The sequence below is a fragment of the Ochotona princeps genome, chromosome 17 (genome assembly GCF_030435755.1).
Source record: "Ochotona princeps isolate mOchPri1 chromosome 17, mOchPri1.hap1, whole genome shotgun sequence".
Taxonomy (NCBI): Eukaryota; Metazoa; Chordata; class Mammalia; order Lagomorpha; family Ochotonidae; genus Ochotona; species Ochotona princeps.
Genome location: NC_080848.1, coordinates 13,332,712 through 13,344,943, shown reverse-complemented (window position 1 = coordinate 13,344,943; position 12,232 = coordinate 13,332,712). Strand labels below are relative to the sequence as shown.

Sequence of the window (12,232 nt, the reverse complement as noted above, 5' to 3'; positions counted from 1 at the left end):
AGGAAGGTTTCCTCCTAAAATGGAGGGGAGGATTCCCAGCGGGCCTCCCTCCCTTTCAGGGCGGTGGGCTGGCTATGATGTTCCATCCTGCATCAAAGCCTAAAGGCTTTGCCTGCCCTCCAGTACAAGAATGGGTAGCCACCGGGGGAGGGGGAGTGGCAGCGGCTGGAGGAGCCCGTTAGTGGGGGAGGGCTTGGAGTCTGCAGGATTCTCCCCACAATCGCATATGGCCCCCTCTCCCGGTTAATAATACCCGGTCGGGTTCAGCCCCTCACCCGCCCCCCCGGGGTGCCTCCGGCTGGACCGCGGCGCGCACACCTCCCCCCGGGGGATGGCGCCTCCTTCACTGCCCCCGACCCCCCAGTTAGAAAAGCAGGATTTATTTAGGGCAAAAAAGGGAAAAGCGCTCCTGTCGTAGCAGCAGGAGGGTGTTCCAAGCGTCCCGAGGAAAAACCCCAGGCCTCTTTTACTTTTGATAGCCAAGGATGACTTATAATATTTTGGCTATTACTATTATTTTTCGAGCCGCTCCCCCAAAAAGAGGCCCATTCGCCGGCTTGGCCTCTGCTGTTCCGGCTCCGGAAATGTTCCAGGTCGGAAGTGAAGGGACCGAGTCGACCCCAGGAGGCCATTTTCTTCGACAGAAGCTTGAGGCCCCGGGGCGAGTCCTCCAGCGCTGGCCTGCGCCTGCCGATCGCAGCCATAGGGAGCTGGGCCGACACAGGCTCAAGCTGCGGGTCGCCCGAGTGCAGAAGCCCCCCGGGACGGAAAGGTCTTTCAGGGCTCGGCCTCGGCCACCTTCTTCCAAAGGGTCCCGGAGGTCGACGTCACCCGGGACTCGAACCCGCCCCCTTCCGAGGCCTAGCTGGAGGTGGCGGAGCTGAACGCAGCTACACTGTCCCTTTAAGGCGGCACTTTTTATTCTGCATTTGTTTACTTCTTCATGCGCCTTTCGTTTATCTTTTTTGTTGTTGTTTTCTGTTTTTGGAAGGCGTCGCTACGACGTCCCCCCGCGGGCGCCTGCTACGCGGCCACGGCGGCCTCGGGCCACAGAGCTCGCTCCCGCATCCCGAGTCGCTCTTCACGGCATTTAATCCTCCTTTATGTTTTAGGGACTACTTTTTAGGACCAAACCATTTTCGCGGTAGCTGACGAGTGTTTGTGACGGTCGGAGCCCTCCCGCTGAGGCCCGAACGTCGTGGTCATCTTTAACGCGCCCCGTTCCAGGAACATATCCCGTACGCGTTCCGACCAGGCCCTCGAGCCTTCTCTCACTCCTGGAACGGAATGGTACGGTCCGCAGCCCGCCTCGTCGCCTCTGCCATTGGCCCGCCCTCTTGCGACTGACGTGTTACTGCTGGCCAATGGTGGCTCACGTTTCTCTAGCGAGGGCTCAGCGTTGGCACGGAGCGGCCTAGGAGACGCACCCTACGCCTTCGGGGATTGGCTACGTCGCACCGCGCGCGAGGACGGCGGGGCCGGCCAAAGGGGACTACGACTCCCGGCTTCCCGCCGTGCACACTGCGTTACGCATGCGCGCGGGCGGGGCCAACCAAGTCCTATATAAAAGGCGCGCAGAGGGCTTGGAGACAGCAGTTGGAAGTTGGCAGGTGGAGAGGCAGGTTGGGAGGGGAGGCCCGGGGAGGAGGCGGAAGAGGCTCCGTCCGAGGGGGAGGGAGGGAGGAGACGAGGAGGAGGAGGAGGCGGAGGAGAGCTGAGCAGAGCTGAGCAGAGCATCGGGCCGGAGCGGGATGAGTTTGTCCGTCCTCGGCGGAGGCTCCGGCCGGGCCTAGGGAGCTGGAAGCTGGGGTCGGAGCGACACCCGTGCAAGTGGGAGGAGGCGGCTCTGGGACTTTAACCCCTTGTGGGCTCTGCGGCAGGGGATTTAACCCTTTGTGGGTTCGGCCCCTCGGAGGCGGCGTCATCGGGTGGTTTTAACCCCTTCGAGGCTGGGTCTTACTCGCTGGACTTCGAGCTCCTCTGGGTGCCCACCGGCTCCTCGGTCGGGAGGCGTGAGGCCCACCCGCGCTGCACCCCCTCGGACCCGCCAACTGGCCGCGCTGTCGGCGCTTAACCCTTTCCCAACTTGGGCGTCTTAAGTTGCAATCGGAGTTTGCCGGCAGGACTCGCTCAACGCATCCTTGCAGGAATTGCCGAAGAGGACTCGGACACCTTCAGGACAAGAAGAGAAAGCCTTTGCTCTCTCCCTCTTCAAGGATTTGTAGCTAACATTTGTCCAACTTGGACAAGAGGACTCCACTAGCCATGGCCGAGTCACTCTTGTCAGAATATCAACACCAGCCTCAGACTAGCAACTGTACAGGTGCTGCTGTGGTCCCCGGAGAGAACGCGGAGTGCGCCCCAGGCGCGGAGGAGCGGGTGCCCGCCGAGGACAGTAGGTGGCAATCGAGAGCGTCCCCCGAGTCCGACGGCCGTCCGGGGCCGGCGGGGGAAGGGAGTCCGGAGCCTCCGCAGACCCAGGCCGGGGCAGAACCTGGAGACCGGGGCCGGAACGGGGCCGGCCTGGCCACGGGCGGCGCGCCCTCGCCGGCGGCGGGAGCGGACCCGCCGGGGCAGGACTCGGAGGCCAACAAGTTGGAGGCTCCGGCTGCAGGGGGCGAGGCGGCCTGGGGCCATCAGCAGAGACACCTGGGCAAGAAGAAGCACCGGAGGCGCCCCTCCAAGAAGAAGCGGCATTGGAAGCCGTACTACAAGCTGACCTGGGAGGAGAAGAGAAAGTTCGACGAGAAGCAGAGCTTGCGAGCCTCGAGGATTCGAGCCGAGATGTTCGCCAAGGGCCAGCCGGTCGCGCCGTACAACACCACGCAGTTCCTTATGGACGATCACGACCAAGAGGAACCGGATCTTAAAACCGGCTTCTGCCCTAAGCGGTCCGCCACCAAATCCGACACCAGCGACGAGGACTTCATGGAGGAGGGGGGCGAGGAGGACGGGGGCAGCGACGGGATGGGAGGGGACGGCAGCGAGTTCCTGCAGCGCGACTTCTCGGAGACGTACGAGCGGTACCACGCCGAGAGCCTGCAGAACATGAGCAAGCAGGAGCTCATCAAGGAGTACCTGGAGCTGGAGAAGTGCCTCTCGCGGATGGAGGACGAGAACAACCGGCTGCGGCTGGAGAGCCGGCGGCCGGGCGACGAGGCGCGCGTGCGGGAGCTGGAGCTGGAGCTGGAGCGGCTGCGCGCCGAGAACCTGCAGCTGCTGAGCGAGAACCAGCGGCACGGGCTGCAGGAGCGCGCGCCGCTCTCCAAGTTCGCCGACTGAGCCGGGGCCGCGGGGACCTTGGCCGGGGCTGGAATGTAACGTTATAGACAGGTGTACATAAGACGGCGGACCTTTTTATGACAGAATCAGAAAATCCCCCAACACACCCCACCCGGCTTCGGTTGGTTTGGTAAATTTAGCTATGGTGTAGCTGCGTGCTTTCTCCTGTTCTTTAATTATGTGAAACTGAAGGTTGCTTTTCTTGTTTTCCTTTATAGAAGTTTTTCTTTTTAAATGTGCAAGTAAGTTGTCCAAGGTATATATAATGCATTTTTCCTGTTTAAAAAAAAAAAAAGAGCTCCTTAAATGGAGCTATAAGGTGGCCAAATCTGAGAATCAATAAATTCATTCTAGTTATAATAAATTTAATATTTGTAAATGTAATGTAGCTTCAGTGTGCTTTCTATAACGCATTCGAAATGCTAATTTCTGTGATGCATTTTTTGGGAGGGGAAGAAAGCTTAATTGTCAATTTGCGAAGAAATAGCTTTAATGGCAGTTTTCAATTTGCTGGTTTTGTGCTTCGTTTTAGTATGCTGCATTAGGCAGTTCAGGCAAAATAGAATTTCTTTGACTTCAGTGTGCTTGTTTCTGCCGCCTTAGTTGTCTGTTGCCAAAGACAAGCAGTGTGGGGTGTTTGGAGGCGTGGAAACCGACTGCAACCAGAAGTTAAAGTTTAATTCTGGGTCTCAATAGCCATTGAAAACTTTAACAAAAATGTAAGGTAATTTGACGTTGGTCAGGCTGGCCAACTGACCAGCCTCCCTTCAACTTTTGTTTTTTTAAAGTAATCCTTCCCTTCCCTTCCCCCCAGAAAGGCTGCAAATTCTGGATGCCTGGTTGAGGCTCCTGACAAACCTCTTGCTTTCTTAGTTCAAGTAAAGGTTAGACAAATTTGTAGGATAGCTGTTTTAAAATGTCTAGAGGTTGGGAATACTGGATTTACAGAGGAAATGGCTGTTGGGGGATTCTGAAACTTAACCTTAATTGTCCAGTACTTATGTGCTCATTGTACTAGAAAAAGGGAACAGGCCCTAATGGCTTGATGTGCCTTTCCTGACGCCCGACAATGAACAGGTGTGCGTCTTCACAGCGAATCCGGTGGGTTAGGGAGCCCAGTGAGCTCCTGGGTGCAGGGCTCCAGGGAGGAGCCACCCCTGCCCACGGAGCTCAGCTCTGCTCAGCTGCTGGTAGTTCTGCTCTAGCAGTTGTAGGGAAGCCCTGTAGAGTTCCTGCTGCTCTCCAGTCACACTGCAAAGGAAATGACGTGATTACTCCCTGGGGACCCTCTGGGCAACCCTGCCCCGGGGGCAGCCACACTACCTGCCCACCAGCTCAGGGCTTCCTTGACTGGTCCTACCAGCTACAGGGAACCTTGGAACCCATGAACTCCCTGAGATTTTATGTAGACTTTTGGGAGGAGGGTTCAAGATACTTGGATCAAAACTCCTTGGAGGTTCAGAACTCCTGCCATTGGGGAAGCCTGCGTTTGCCAGGAGGGCCATTTAGGGCCTTGGAGGTGGCCTCAGCTGGTCCACTGGAGCCATTGCATGCTGGGTTTTTGTCTTTGGCCTAAAAATCGCACTATCTTTAAAGAGTTTTCGTATTTTTTTTCTGCTATGACGTCATCCAGCAGTCTCAGGGAAAAAAAGGCTGCTTGGAAAAGCAGCTGCAACAGTGCCCCCTGGCTTCACAGAGCAAGGGACACCTTCCCACTGTTCTAGGATGCAGGCAGCGGGGATCCTCTTCAAGGTTTAATTATAAAGAACTTACCACAATACCATCAGAAGCCTGAAATACCTAACATGAATCCCAGAAAGACTATAAATTATTTAATATGTTTTAAGATAACGTCTTTAACAATAAATGAATATCGAAGGTGACTCCCCTGAACACTCTGCTCCACCTTGTTAGGGAATGTTGACTCTAGTAGCATTCTACTAAGTTCTTAGAATGCTGTTCTGTGCAAAAATCTGTTTTCCATCACCATTTTCTATATGGAAATGTTACCTTCTTGCTCTCCTGGCAGTGAGGGAGGGGAGATGCTGAGTAATGGGGAGCTGTGGCAAGTGTTCCCCTAGACGACTCAAGCACATCACTAAAGTTCTCTAACATTTCACAAAAGATTGCTGTTTTAAACAGCAGAGTGACAGAGCAGTGACAGCTTCTGTCTCGGTTTACTCCCCACATGGTCCCCACAGCCAGATCCAGACCAGCCCAAAGGCGCCAGGAGGTTCACCCTGCCTTCCACATGGGTTAGAGGAGACCAAGTACTTGGCCCCCCAAGACTGCCTTCCTAGGCACATTAATGGGGTGGGTTGAGGCAAAGCAGCAGGGACTTGATCCGGCATTCCATATGAAAAGAAAGCAGCAGCTCAACCTGCTAGCCCCCTGTCTCTTTTTTTTTTTTTTTAAGATTTATTTATTTTTATTGGAAAGTCATATATACAGACAGGAGAGACAGGAAGATCTTCCAGCATTTTTTAAAGACATTTTTATTGGAAAGGCAGATTAGAAGGAGAGACAGACTTTCTGTCTGCTGATTCACTTCCCAAGTGGCTGCAATGACTTGAGCTGAGCCGATCCAAAGGAGCTAGGAGCTTTTCTGGGTCTCCCACATGAGTTTAGGGTCCCAAGGCTTTGGGCCATCCTCTGCTTTCCCAGGCCACAAAAGGGAGTTAGATGGGAAGTGGGGCTGCTGGGACAAGAACCAACCAGCACTCATATGGGATCCTGGTGAGGACTTTAGCCACAGGGCCATCCCAGTGGGCCTTCTGTCTAACATTTTAACTGAGTTGCTCAAAAGACCAGACTTACAAATGAGCAATTTTCACATCACTATTCTCATGCAGGCATCCAACCAGGAAGAACTACTCTGCAAACTAGCAGGACACACCTTTATCCTTAAGGATGGATTTTCTGGAGTTAGTCTACAGCAAAGGCTGTGGAAGACAGGCTCCATTAACGTTCAGTTTAGGGGCGGAGGAAGCCAAGAAGCTCCAGGTTGGTTTAGTGCTGAAAAGAAGACTAAGTGTGTCCAAAGAGAGAGCAACCGTAAAATCTGATGCAACCAGGAGTCAGAAAACTAAGGGCAGAGCTTGTGCCACAGCGGGCTGGGTGCTGCCTGCCACACTCACTGGCAACCACATGAGCATGGGTTTCAGTTCCAGCTGTTCTCCCCAACCTACTTCCCGCTGGTGCGCCTGGGAAAGAGGCAGACAGCCCAGGTGATTGGGCTCCTGCCACCAACGAGAAACTCAGTGGAGTTCCAGGCTCCTGGCTTTGTCCTGCTCTAGCCTCAGCTTCTGCAGTCATTTGGGGAATGAACCATCTGATGGAAATCTTCTGACTTTCAAGTAAATACATCCTTTATATAATGTAAGGTACTGTTGGTGTGTTATTGATTCTGCTTAACCCCAGAGCAGTTGCCCTTTGATCAGTCTTCATTTACACTTCACCCGAAATAAAATAAAAACACTTTAAGGAAATGTAAATGCAGACACTTAACCCCCAATGAATTAAAAGATTACAGAAACCAGGGTCCAGTGAGGTAGCTTAATGACTAAAGTCCTCGCCTTGCATGTGCCCAGGATCCCATATGAGCACCAGTTCATGTCCTGGCTGAACCACTTCCCATCCAGCTCCCTGCTTGTTGCCTGGGAAAGCAGTCAAGGATGGCCCAAAGCCTTGGGACCCTGCACCCACGTGGGAGTCTCAGAAGAAGCTCCTGGCTTCTGGCTTCAGATTGGTTTAGCTCTGTTTCGGCCACTTGCGGAGTGAACCAGCAGACAAAATCAATCTTTCTCTCCCTTTAAATCTGCCTTTCCAATAAAAATAAATCTTAAACTCAATTTTTAAATAAAAAATAGAGAAACCAGGGTCCAGCATGATGGTTCAATTGGTTAATCCTGTCCTGCAAGTGCCAGCATCTGATGTGGGCACCAGTTCATATTACAGCTACTCCATTTCCCATCCAGCTGTCTGCTTGTGGCCTGGGAAAGCAGTCGAGGACAGCCCAAAGTCTTGGGACCCTGCACCTGTGTGGGAGACCTGGCTCCTGGCTTTAGACCGGGTCAGCACTGGCCGTAGCAGCCACTCGATGAGTGAATCAACGGACCGAACATCTTCCTCTCTGTCTCCTCTGTTTATCTGACTTTCCAATAAAAACTTTTTTTTTAAAGATTTATTCATTTTTTTATTACAGCCAGATATACACAGAGGAGAAGAGACAGAGAGGAAGATCTTCCGTCCGATGATTCACTCCCCAAGTGAGCCACAACGGGCCGATGCGCGCCGATCCAAAGCCGGGAACCTGGAATCTCTTCCGGGTCTCCCACGCGGGTGCAGGGTCCCAATGCATTGGGCCGTCCTCGACTGCTTTCCCAGGCCACAAGCAGGGAGCTGGATGGGAAGTGGAGCTGCCGGGATTAGAACCGGCGCCCATATGGGATCCCGGTGCTTTCAAGGCGAGGACTTTAGCCGCTAGGCCACGCCGCCGGGCCCATAAAAACATTTTTTTAATAAATTACAGAAACTAAAGAAGGACCTCACAGAATTAAAAGACAATATCTACAATTAAATAACCTGTTCTTAGAAAAATCAAAGACTTGCTCAATGGCTGAATCCTTGCCTTGCAGGTGCCAGGATCTCACATAGACCCTGTTTAATGTCCTGGCTGCTCCACTTCCCAACCAACTCCCTGCTTGTGGCCTGGGAAAGCAGTCGAGGATGGCCCAAAACCTTGGGACCCTGCCACCCGTGCGGGAGACCCAGAAGAGGTTCCTGGTTCCCGGCTTCGGATCGGCACAGCACCGGCCGTTGCAGCTCACTTGGGGAGTGAATCATTGGACAGAAGATCTTCCTCCCTGCCTCTCCTCCTCTGTATATCTGACTTTGTAATAAAAATAAATAAATCTTTCAAAAAATTTTTTTGAAAGAAAATGTCTAATTCAGGCCTTGAACACCATGGGAGCTACTGACCAAAAGGGAATCATAGTCATACATCTCAAATGGAACAAAACCCACAGTCCAGGCAACTCATCTTTGCAATTTGTCTTTGAATATGAAAACATCGACTGCTTCTTGCAGAAAAACCAAAGGCTAGGTTTACACAATATCAGTTCAACCTTTCACAAATCCTCCCCAAAAAGCTTGCCCTCGGGTTTCGGAGAAGAGTATGGGGCTGTTGCTGTGGCATGAGGTAAGCTGCTCCTTCAACGGCAGCAGTTGCACCCCTAACTGAGCTCCCAACTGAGGTGGCTAAGGAGAAGAGGCTTGCCATGTTCTGGGGACCCTGTACCCACACGGGAGCCTGGATGGGGCCATGCCCTGAGGACCCTGTACTCATACGGGAGCCTGGATGGGGCTGTGCCCTGAGGACCCTGTCCCCATACGGGAGCCTGGATGGGGTCGTGCCCTGAGGACCCTGTACCCACATGGGAGCCTGGATGGGGCCGTGCCCTGGGGACCCCATACCCCTACAGGAGCATAGATGGGGCCGTGCCCTGGGGACCCCGTACCCACACGGGAGTCTGGATGGCACTTGGGATGCCCAGCTTCAGTGTGGATCAGTCCTAGTTGCTGCAGCCACTTGGGGACTGAGCAGCAGATGGAAGATCCATCACCTTGCCTTTCATCAAATAACTAAACACATAAATCTGATGCCAGTGCTGTGGCATGACTGGTTAAGAATTCCATGTAACACTGATAACCTACTTTTCTGAATCCCTGTTCTACTTCCCATCCAGCTCCCTGCTGATGCTTCTGGGAAAGCAGCAGAGGACGGCTCAAGTGCTTGGGTCCCTGTACCCAATGGGAGACCTGGAAGAATCTCCTGGCTCCTGGCCTCCAACAAGCTCAGCTCTAGCTGTTAGTCATTTGGGGAGTGAGGCAGCAGATGGAAGATCTTTCTCCTCCTCTCTTGATCTATAACTCTACCTTGGAAGTAAATAAATATTAAGAAAAGTCACTCTAATCAACTATGTACAAATCATGAAAATAATTATCTTAAAAAGTACATTCCTGGGCCCGGCGTGATAGTGTAGCGGCTAAAGTCCTCGCCTTGAACATGCCAGGATCTCATATGGGTGCAAGTTCTAATCCCAGCAGCTCCAATTCCCATCCAGCTCCCTGCTTGTGGCCTGGGAAAGCAGGAGAGGACGGGCCAAAGCCTTGGGACACTGCACCTGTGTGGGAGACCTGGAAGAGGTTCCTGGTATCAGATTGGCTCAGCTCCAGCTGTTGCGGCCACTTGGGGAGTGAACCATCAGACAAAGATCTTCCTCTCTGTCTCTCCTCTTTGTACATCTGCCTTTCCAATAAAAATAAATTTTTTTTTTAAAGTACATTCCTAAAAATATGGGAGATAAAGACTGCTCCTCCTCCTCCACCCAGCAGAACTTGCCCTAGGTGTTTGTCTGAGAAGCAAATAATTATTACTTTTTTTAAAAAAGATTTATTCATTTTATTACAGCCAGATATACACAGAGGAGGAGAGACAGAGAGGAAGATCTTCCGTCCAGTGATTCAATCCCCAAGTGAGCCACAACGGGCCGATGTGCGCTGATCCGAAGCCGGGAACCTGGAACCTCTTCCGGGTCTCCCACGCAGGTGCAGGGTCCCAATGCATTGGGCCGTCCTCGACTGCTTTCCCAGGCCACAAGCAGGGAGCTGGATGGGAAGTGGAGCTGCCGGGATTAGAACCGGCACCCATATGGGATCCCGGGGCTTTCAAGGCGAGGATTTTAGCCGCTAGGCCATGCTGCCAGGCCCTAATTATTACTTTTTAACATTTATTTTTATTAGAAAGTCAGATACACAGAGAGGAGGAGAGACAGACAGGAAAATCTTCTGTCTGTTGATTCACTCCCCAAGAGGCCACAATAGCTGGAGCTGCGCCAATCCGAAGCCAGGAGCCTCTTCCAGGTCTCCAACACAGGTGCAGGGTCCCAAGTCCTTGGGACGTCCTCTCCTGCTTTCCCAGGCCACAAGCAGGGAGCTGGATGGGAAGTGGGGCTGCCGGGATTAGAAGTGGTACCCATATAGGAACCCGAGCGTGTAAGTCGAGGACTTAGTGGCTAGTCTTCAGCATCAGGCCTAAAGCAAATTATTCTGAAGGTGTGAAGCCTGTTTTTGGTTTTTTTTTGTTTTTTTTTTTTTTTTTTAAGGATTTACTTATTTATTGGAAAGACAAATTTACAAATTTACAGAGAGACAAAGATCTTCTGCTGGATCACTTCCGAAATAGTCCCAACTGTCAGCTAGGTTGATCTGAATTTCTTCTAGGTCTCCATGCAGGTGCAGGGTCCCAAGGCTTTGGGCCGTCCTCTGCTCTCTTCCCAGGCCACAAGCAGGGAGCTGGATGGGAAGTGGAGCATCCCAGACATGAACCGTGAAAGCAAGGAGAGGATTAACCAACAGTCATAACACTGAGGGCCCCCCCTTTTTTTTTTTTTTTGGAAAGTAGCTTTTTCAAAGCCAACCTTTCAAAAGCAGAACAACAAAGAATCCATCTGCTGGTTACTCCTCAAACACCTGCAACAGCCAGGGCTGGAACTCCACCCAGGTCTCCCCCAGTGTTGGCAGGGGTCAGGCGGTCATCACTTGCTATCTCCCAGGATGCAGCAGGAGCTGGGCAGCAGTGACTCGAACCCACACTCTGATACAGGTGCACCCAAGCAGCTTAACCCATGGCACCTCAATGTCTGTTCCCTGAAGCCTGTTTTAAACATGTAATTCTGTTTGGTCGCATAACCCCAGAACAACTTTCATGCAACGAAGACCAAACATGGGGATGGAAGAAATACCTAATGTTAGGTCCATCTTCCTTGCCAGAGATTATTAAAAGTGTATTTTACAAAGCTGCAAAACATCTGAGTAATTAAAAGAAAGAGTAAGAGAAGAAGGATGGTGGAGGTTAAACGGAGGGGTATAAAAAGGTGGATTACTGCTGAGCAGCTAGCCAAGAGGCCCGCATCTTCATCCCACTGCCACGGGTGCATGGAGAATCATGCTACCCATCAACAGGCCCTGCTCACACAGCCAGGCACCCCAGGAGCTGGCTACCTTCCAGCTGGACTGTCCAGGGCTAACCTTGACAACTGCGAAACTGCCCCCTGTTCATCCCACTTGAAGGGCCATTCTGTGCTGCCACAGACAAAGCCAAGGTCACACTGAGACACAGAGGGCTTCCTCCCAGCTGCCATGGTGCTCTGGAAGCAGAAGTTGTAAAGTTCCCAACATGAGTTACTGGGAGTCCAAGATCATGACCGCGTGAAGGGTGATTACTCGTCTAGGTCACCGTGTGGGAAGCAGCATTGACATGGTTTTTGTTAGGAAACTGAGGCATAGAGAATTCGTTCTAAAGCACAAATTCACCTGCGGAGGGTGGGGCTGCTGAGGAAGCCGGAAGGCTGGTGGGACATTAGATGAAGACTCAGTAACAAAACCACCAGTTTGACCTCCTCTTCAGGATCTGGCCCACAGCCAAGCCAATCAACCCAGGGAAGGCACACACAGAACTCAGCCTGCCTAACTTTCCCTTCTGGGCTGTGCTCACAAGAAAACCAGGGGATTGTTACTAAACTGGTTTGGTGCCCACCTTTTTTTTTTCTTTTATCAAGGAATCGAACAACCGAAGGATTTACAAATGAGTAACAGATCTCTGCACCCAGTCTTAAATATCTGCCGTGCAGAAGCCACCCAAGGTTTAACAGATGACTCCACAACGGAGGGTGAATCACACCAGTAAAAGATCCTCCTCCACAACGTTTCTGACAAAAGAAATTACGAAAATAATCTCTACAACCCCTTTCAGCTCCTTTGACTGCTGTGGGTAACTCCCTCCACGTTAGTGTCAGCTGTTCTAACATCACTCCCCGTCAGCGCAAAGGGAGCGTGGCCTGAGCACGTAGGCCTCCCGTAAACCGTCCTGAAGCCTTGACAATGAGGG

The 12,232-nt window shown here is 52.2% G+C and overlaps 1 protein-coding gene across 1 annotated transcript; it reads left to right on the top strand.

Annotated features, from left to right (window-relative positions):
- Positions 1-1,700: 1,700 nt before the first annotated feature.
- Positions 1,701-3,666, top strand: HEXIM1 (HEXIM P-TEFb complex subunit 1). Its single transcript, XM_004597370.2, has one exon. The coding sequence runs from the start codon at positions 2,266-2,268 to the stop codon at positions 3,280-3,282; it is 1,017 nt and encodes a 338-aa protein (XP_004597427.2). The 5' UTR covers positions 1,701-2,265; the 3' UTR covers positions 3,283-3,666.
- Positions 3,667-12,232: the final 8,566 nt, after the last annotated feature.